Source organism: Physcomitrium patens, chromosome 11 (assembly GCF_059467195.1).
Source record: "Physcomitrium patens ecotype Gransden chromosome 11, ASM5946719v1, whole genome shotgun sequence".
In the NCBI taxonomy this organism is placed as follows: Eukaryota; Viridiplantae; Streptophyta; class Bryopsida; order Funariales; family Funariaceae; genus Physcomitrium; species Physcomitrium patens.
The window spans coordinates 12,435,218-12,443,479 of NC_143420.1; the positions used below are offsets into that span (position 1 = coordinate 12,435,218).

General features: G+C 31.6%; 1 protein-coding gene across 1 annotated transcript; it reads left to right on the plus strand.

The window, feature by feature from the left end:
* Positions 1-4,731: 4,731 nt before the first annotated feature.
* LOC112288995 (LIM domain-containing protein WLIM2b) lies at positions 4,732-7,727 on the plus strand. The gene is made up of 5 exons (XM_024533848.3): positions 4,732-5,013; positions 6,103-6,214; positions 6,332-6,357; positions 6,650-6,739; positions 7,068-7,727. Exons 1-5 carry the CDS (start codon positions 4,879-4,881, stop codon positions 7,278-7,280), a joined length of 576 nt encoding a protein of 191 aa, XP_024389616.1. The 5' UTR covers positions 4,732-4,878; the 3' UTR covers positions 7,281-7,727.
* Positions 7,728-8,262: the final 535 nt, after the last annotated feature.

The following is an 8,262-nucleotide window of genomic DNA, read 5'->3' on the forward strand; positions in this document are numbered from 1 at the left end:
TTTAAAATTTCATAATTTACTTATAATAAATTATATTTATATATTTTCTACATTATTAAGAAGATAATAAAATCATATATTTAAAAATATGATTTTTTATTTTTTATCTTTTATTGGATGAAAATCCAATGAACAAATTGTGACTAAGTTTTGAAGTGTGTAATTGCTTGAATACATTCTTTTCACTTCTTTTGTGTTTGTTCTTCTTTTGTCATTGTCATTTGCTTGTCTTTTTTTATACCATCAATTACTAAGAACTCTTAATTAAGGCCATCTTATAATTTGGATTGAAGGATAAATTTTATCCTTACAAAAAGTGTGTATTAATAATGTATTATTACATTAATAAAATATAATTGATTTTATTTTTTTTTTAAAAAAAATATATATATAATATATTGATATAAAAAGTTTATCATATATTAGATTAAAAATAATCAATAACTTTTTTAGTTATAATGTCTTTGAAGGCAATTATCTTAATCATCAATGAAGTTATAAAAACTTAATTATGTTTAAATTACTAATTATTCTTAAATTTTATTAATTTCTCTAATCATTAGTTTTACCATAATAATTTTATAATTATATATTATACTTTATAATTTTGGATAAAAATAAAAATAAAAATAATATATTTTTTAATATATATTTTAAAAAAATTCTATTATATAATTTTTTATTGATATTATAAAATATTTTAAAAAAACTTCTATTATATGATTTTTATAATATATTTTAAATATATAAGACTTATTTTAATACATATTTAAAAAAAACTTCTATTATAAATCTTATATGTTTAAAATTTAATTTTTTACAACCATTATTTTTAAAAATATACTAATCTTCTTAAATCCTTTATTAGCATTTTTATTTCTTAAATTGAATTTTTTTCTTGAAATAATGTTCAAATATTATATTAGCCTTATTCATTATCATTATTTGGTTTAATATGAGACTTGTTCTATAAAGTTATAAATGAGTAATGTCTACAGCTTTTATACACTAGAAACATTCAAAAGTTAAAATTATCTTTTTCTATCATTTTTTATTCAAATTTTTAATATTTATTGTATTATTAGGTTTGTTCATTTAAATAAAAAATTTAAAACTAATTATTTCTTAATTCTCTTGTGAATTAGTTTTAAAAATTGTTACATAACACTATTCTAATAGGTATATCTTTAAACTACTTTTCCTACTATTTTCTATTTTTGCTTCTATTGCAATATAACCTCTCGAAAGCTTGAATCTCAGTCATCAGACCAGCTGACATGTGATAATTAACCCACAAAGTTGTCTTTTGAGTCGAAATTTAAGAGTGGTTGAATTCCAATATCTGTATATTCACTCCTTTGTACATAAGCATTGATCAAATTGCACAACTTTACAATTCAATAGAAATAATCTGGAGAAATCATACTAGAAACCTGGAGCCATGGTGTCAGGCAATAAGCCGTCGAAGATTGAAAGAACCCCAAACAGTAGACAATGTTTCTGCATAGAACTCAAGTAAAGCAGCTGTTGAATGGGGTGGCCTAAGTCGTTCATTAAGCTGATTAGGCTGTTGGCTGGTAATTAGGGCTTGAAGTAGCTCAGACATCCATGAAGCTGCTGGCTAGTGATTAGGGCTAGGGTTTCAGGTTGCGAAACATACTCTCAGGTTTGTTACGCCTCGAAAACGATGCACTCTGCCTACGGAATTGGCGACAAGCTCCTGGTTGTCTTTAGTCTGACCGTCGAGGCTCACAGCACAAATCAAACCAGCCCCCAGCGCTCTCCAAGAACCATTCAGCAAGAGTATCAACGTCAACCAGGAAACGTCTATTTAACATTCCCCTCATATTAAATCCTGGATAAAACAATTTGGAGGTTTGTTCAATCATTTGTGGTATTACATGTTGATGTTTACAAGGTTTTGTTCTTCAATTACAATCTTATTTATTATATCTAATTTCACTTGTTTAATCTCTTTCACAAATGAATCTTGAAGTAAAAATCTATTTTTTTTCCTTCAAATTATTTTTCTTGAAACTATTCTTCTTTAAAACTATAATCTTCTAGTGGAATTGACATTAGATCATCTAACAAACATACAAAATTTTTTAAAAAATAAAAGTGGGATGACATATTATACAATATATACTATTAGATACTTTTATATTATGTTTCAAAATATTGGTTTGATTTTGTTTCAATACAAAAATCACTTTCAAGTATACTAGTAAAATTTGTATGTTAGCTATATACAATAAAGAAATACCTTTAAACTACTTTTAATATAGTATATAACCATATGCAATAAAATAATTTTAGATATATAGAATATATTATATTCTAAGTAGGATTATTTAAATTAAAAGAAACTAAATAATAAGCTTTAAATTAACCACAAATAAACTTAAATATCCAAAAAAGTTGATTTAGGTGCCACATATGCATTTAAGACAAAATCAATTAAAAAATTCGGTTTTAAAAAATATCAAATTAATATTTCTAAAATGAGATTAATTACACCCTTATCTTATAAAATTGAAAATGTGATTAATTATGTATTTATTGATAGATTTTATGTAGTTGTACAAAAAAATATATGTTAAAATTAAATATCATGATGTTTTAAATACAATTAAGTATGAAAAAATCTTTTACATATTAAAAGAAATTAATGCATTTTAGAAGGTCAATGACAATAACACACTCTTGAAGTACAATTTACATATAATACTTTAATTACTTTAAATTTTATTATTTTAAATAAAATTTCCTCATATTTTGTGTAATTTTAAGAAAATTTTCTTTGATATTATTTACATAGTTATTTTTAATAGTTACGAATTACATAATAACTTAAACCATTAAAAATTATAGATTTTGGTAAAATCCATTTAATTTTTTTAATTTTAATTTTAATTTTTTTAAAATAATAGTATATTTTATTTGGTAATATATATATATATATATATATATATATATATTTTTTAAAATTACAATTTATATATTACATATTGGATTTTCTACTATTGATGAAAAAACAAAAAATAAAACTTAAAAAAATAATCCTTGTATAAGTATCTCTTCAAGATATGTTTATAATTCAAAATTTGTAACAAAATATAGTTTTATTGTTGTACTACTAAAAATAATTGCTTGGATCATGAATTAATGTATCAAAACATTTGAGTATTCTTTGTTCAAAAATTAATTTTATTTTATAATAAACATATTTTATAACATAATTCTATTGATTAATGGTTTACTTTTTATTTTATTTTTAATTAAACCATTTTAAAACCAATGTAATAAATAGAATAATTAACCAACAAGAATAAAAATCCTTTCAATAGGACCTGTGTTAGTATAAACTTGATTTTGACTTTATAATTAGTCCTATATATTAAATTGTTATGGTTTATTGATTGAGATTGATATAGAAGAAATGAAAATATTTAAATAAATTTAACACGTTCATTTGATGCTAATTAAAATTTAAGGTTAAAATATATATATTTAATTTCAATTTTTTTTTCATGATATTATAAAAAGAAATTAATAATTTTTTAGTTTTATTTCATACTATGTTTTAAAATGTTTTTTCTATTATGTAATTTAAGAATGATGAATTGATTTTTTTCTCATATTTTTATTTTAAAAAAATTACGATAGATTATTTTAAGAAACATATGATTTTATAGTATTACAATTTTATTTTATTTTTTTTTAATTTTTTATAAATCATAGTTTGAATGTAATAAAATATAATAATACTTATATATAGACAAACATACTAGTAAAAACTTGTGCCATTGGGCACAAAAAGCTGTTTATAAATAATATTCTGGAATTATTTTTTGTAGGATATTCAAGGCTTTTTGCTGTTTAACAATTAATTTGATTTTCACCAATGGGAAGGCTTGTTTGTCCATTTGTTTTATACATAAGCTTTCTTATTTTACAGATATATCAAAGTTTTTAGTTTGGTAGATTCACTTTGATAGTTTATAAAATATCACAAACATTTTTATGTATCCAAATAATTAAAGTTTGAATAATTCTAAATACATTAATTTTATAAAATTCCTACTTTTGAATTTATATTACATTTAATGTAACATAATTAGTGTTGGAATTTATTTGATATTTCATGCTAATTCTGTATCAAGTTGCTTTACTTATCCAATTTGAACATAAACTAATATGTGAATTAAATGCTTGTTTTTTTTAGGTCAAATAATTTTAATCTGTATAGTAGATATCTGACAATATATTTTATCTTATTCCCCAATGAAGAAATTCAATTCTCAAAAGTATCATCATTATCAATCAGACATAGAAGCATTGCAACAAATTTGAATTCAAGCACACTCCTAAAAAAATGGCAAAAAATTAATAAAAGAGTACTGGACTTTTGACAAGTAGTTTGTCCTTATAGAATCAAAGGATCTCATCAATACATCATGGCAATACATGAATATGGATATTAGGCAAGGAAGGCCGAGCCGAGAAAGTCAAAGGGGCGGAGAAAAGGAAAACTCGGGGGTTGGAGGGGAAAAAAGCAAAAAGGCGACGGACGAGAACGAGGAATTTCGAACAACGCGGAGGCGCGGAGCCTCCGTCGTCTTCGTCTTCGCTTTCACCAGAATAAGTGGTTGCTTGGCAACAGCACTGTCGTCGTCGTCCCCGAGGGGGTTATCGGGGGAAGCACCAAGCTCCGTCCAAAACAGCCTTTGCCGTTGCTCTCGTTCTGGAACTTTGCGGGTCGATCTCGCTGTGAGAAACAGTGCACGAGTAGAGCGAGCGGAGAAGAGGAGAGCGAGAGAGGGAGAGGGAGAGGGAGAGAGAGAAGAAACTGTGTAAGCAAGCAAGCGGAGAGAGATGGCGTTTTCCGGGACGACGCAGAAGTGCAAGGCGTGTGAGAAGACGGTGTACCTAGTGGAGCAGCTCACGGCTGACGGGGTCGTGTATCACAAATCCTGCTTCCGATGCAACCATTGCAAAGGGACTCTCAAGGTTAGTAGCGGGATCGACTCTTCCTCCGATGCCGCTTTGCTTATGTTTCGGAGTAGAGTGGAGTGATCCGGAGTCTGGCTGAGATTGAGGTTGGATGTCGGTGAGTGTATGTGGCGCTATGTTTTTGCGTAGTTTGCGATTATCGGTTTCGATGCCGCAGTCAAGGAAGGAATAGAAAGGGGGGCGGGGTTGGAACAAGTGGTGGATTGGATTCCGTGGCGACGATTTTTGTGGTTGTGATGTAGCTTCTTGGAAATGATATCGAAGGCGGTCTCACTATGGTGAGCGTATTGCGGTACGAATAGGGAGATGTTGAAGAAGAGATTTAGGGCGGCTTGGTTGGGTAGGGCGATTCGGGAATACCGCGACCTTTTATTGTGCGTCGTTTAGGTGCATTTTGTCCAGTCTTTCAGTAGATCTATATAATCGCCTTTAGGTTTTCCTCGTGTTCGTGATGTTAGAGAGATAATTCAACGGGGCCTAATGGTGAGTTAATCGTCTTGCAATCTGATTGAATTCGTGCTATGATCCGAGTGGACAGCAGCTCGACATATAAAGCTTCGGAGCTTTATCCGCCGGAACTGATATTTCCTGCTAATCCCTAACGATGCGGTTATAATCCTGGACTGTGGTCTCTCTACACAATTTTTGTCTTTTTTGTCCCCCCCCCCCCAATTGCAACACTTTTGCGCGTCACTACTGGAGAGCGTGAGCATTGCATCGCTCATTCAATATCCAGATGGCTAAGTGGCAGTTCACAGAAAATAGCTTTGGAAATTCTACGTTTGCTGAGTATCGGCCAGTTTGAATTCTCGGGTCTTTTCCTTCTGCTTGTGCGTGTTGGACGTTTTTTTAACACATGCGTGTATGAAAACGCACATGGTGTCATTCCACATGTGATCTTCCCTGCATTTTCAAAATCAGTATTCGTGGCTGTTTCTCACTAAAAAGCAGTGTATAAACCACAGTTTGTCTTGTTGGTTCAGTTTTCTCTTTTGTTCTGTTAAGTCTTCCTAGCACTAACCGAGTCGCTGTACCTATCAGCCTGTTATAAAGCTACGGAGCTAATTAATATCTGTGTGCAAACAGCTTGCAAACTATGCGTCTCTAGAAGGAGTGCTCTACTGCAAGCCACACTTTGAGCAGCTTTTAAAGGTCACTGGGAGTTTTGACAAGAGTTTCGAACACAAGCCTTCTGAAGGTTCGTACCACTGAAGCAGTTCTCATGTGGCTCTCTTCGTACATTTTTACATTCCGTATAACCTGTTTAAGTGACTGAAACTGAAAATGTGATTGTCTCTTGTTGGGTGGACAACAGGATTGAAAAAGGCTGAGAAAGGAGAGGTACGTTTGACTTTACATGATTTTTAAATGCACTTATTCGTTAGCGATGTTCTCATGGCTTCAATTTGACCATTTTGGGGATGTTCTCGATTTGGTTTATTTTTATCAATATTTGATCCAAGAATCGTTACTTTCATTATCAAACTATAATTTTTTTATAGAAATGCTTTAGTAAAAATAATATATATTTTTCAATTTCAGGCTGTGAAGTTTCCAGCGTCAAGCTTTCTTCTGCAGATAGTATGTTTCTCACGTTTACAACCATATTTAAGTACTTGTATTTGTGTTGCAGAACAAGGCACCATCAAAAGCATCTCTCATGTTTTCTGGAACTCAGGAGAAGTGCATTGCTTGCAGCAAAACTGTGTATCCCATTGAAAAGGTATAACCTACACATTCCAGCTGTTGTGGTGCATGGTGTTTGAAATGCTGTGAAACCTTGGATGGTGGCACTGATCACTGCTTATCGGATGTTTTGTCTTTGTCTAAGCATACTTAACAGCTCTTCAACTCACTGTTCATTGAGGTTAACGGTATACTTTGCATCCCTTGTTTTGATAGCATTCTGCTTTTGTGTCATAGTTACAAAGCGTCGATCCCTTGCCTCTTGTGGTATTAGTTCTGCTCGTACTTGGGTCGAATTAGTGATGTAAGAAGAAATTTCATGACTATCATGGAAATATCTAAGGAGAGTCTGTTGCTTATGATAGACAACGGTGGAAGGCTTGCCGTACCACAAGCAATGCTTTAAATGTGTTCATGGCGGCTGTACTATCAGCCCCTCCAATTATGCTGCTTTGGAAGGACGGTTGTACTGCAAACCTCATTACTCTCAGCTCTTCAAGGAGAAGGGAAACTACAGCCAGCTGACAAAGGCACCTGCACTGAAGGTGGCTGCCAGCCAAGCAATCACGGAGTCCTAGATTTCTTCAACTTGGCGACTCCTGTCTGGACGGAGCCTTTCTAAATTCATGCGCAATTTGCTCTTGAAACGCGTTTCAGAAGGTGTCCTGTGCAGATGCCTGCAACTGGTCAGGGTATCTGTTTTACCTTGTTTTTGTTTCTCTGATTAATAACTCTTGGAGGCCCAGGGTTCATCATCTTGCAAGTCTCATAACTATCTTGTAACGCTCTCCAATGGTGTTGAAAAGAGATGCCGAAGTTGAAGCTCAGCAAAACCGTGTACTGTGTGCATTGGTGAGTTTCAGTTCTTCAGAATGGCATGAACCAAAATGAACTTTTTTCTGAGTTATTCGTTTAAGATTGGAGAGGTTGTAGTTTGTAGGTTGGATGTCATATTATTGACCATGTATTTCAGATACAGCGTGTATCATGAATTTGCCAAATTCTTGGGTTGAAATTTATCAAAAGATGCAGAGCAGTGAGGAATTGTTTAGTGAAAGTGGAGTGCTATGATGTCGTTTATGAGTGTTTTAATGTATGAATGCCACCTTTTCTTGAGGGCTTCAGGAGCTTCACGTGATGAGCAGCTTTGTACTTAATACATATATCTATAATTGTGCAAGTGAATTTGACTTTTTAGACGATAGCTTAGTGTATGACCACAACATAGGATGTAGATGATCTCAATTACTGCGTTAAATAGCTAAATTCTATGTAAAACTACTAATTGAACTCAGTCAACAAACTTGTGTCAGTTTATGTGTCACACCCGTACTGGTCTCCCACTTGCAATAACTATTGAAAACTTGTGACCAGTCCATGTGAGGTCTAGAATTCATGTGTGTAGAAGACGTCTAAGCCTTATCATCTGATTGATAATAATAGCAGAATAGTAAAGACGAGCCATCCAACTACAAATTTCAAGTCCAACCCTCGTACGTTCCAGATCTTGTTGAATTGAAAGAGTGAACATGATAAGTATCTAAAGCTGAATTTTGACAA

Coding starts and splice junctions, on each gene's coding strand:
- LOC112288995 (XM_024533848.3), top strand. CDS start 4,879: ATGGCGTTTTCCGGGACGACGCAGAAGTGCAAGGCGTGTGAGAAGACG. Junction 6,215..6,331: donor CGAACACAAGCCTTCTGAAG/GTTCGTACCACT, acceptor GGTGGACAACAG/GATTGAAAAAGGCTGAGAAA. Junction 6,740..7,067: donor CTGTGTATCCCATTGAAAAG/GTATAACCTACA, acceptor TGCTTATGATAG/ACAACGGTGGAAGGCTTGCC.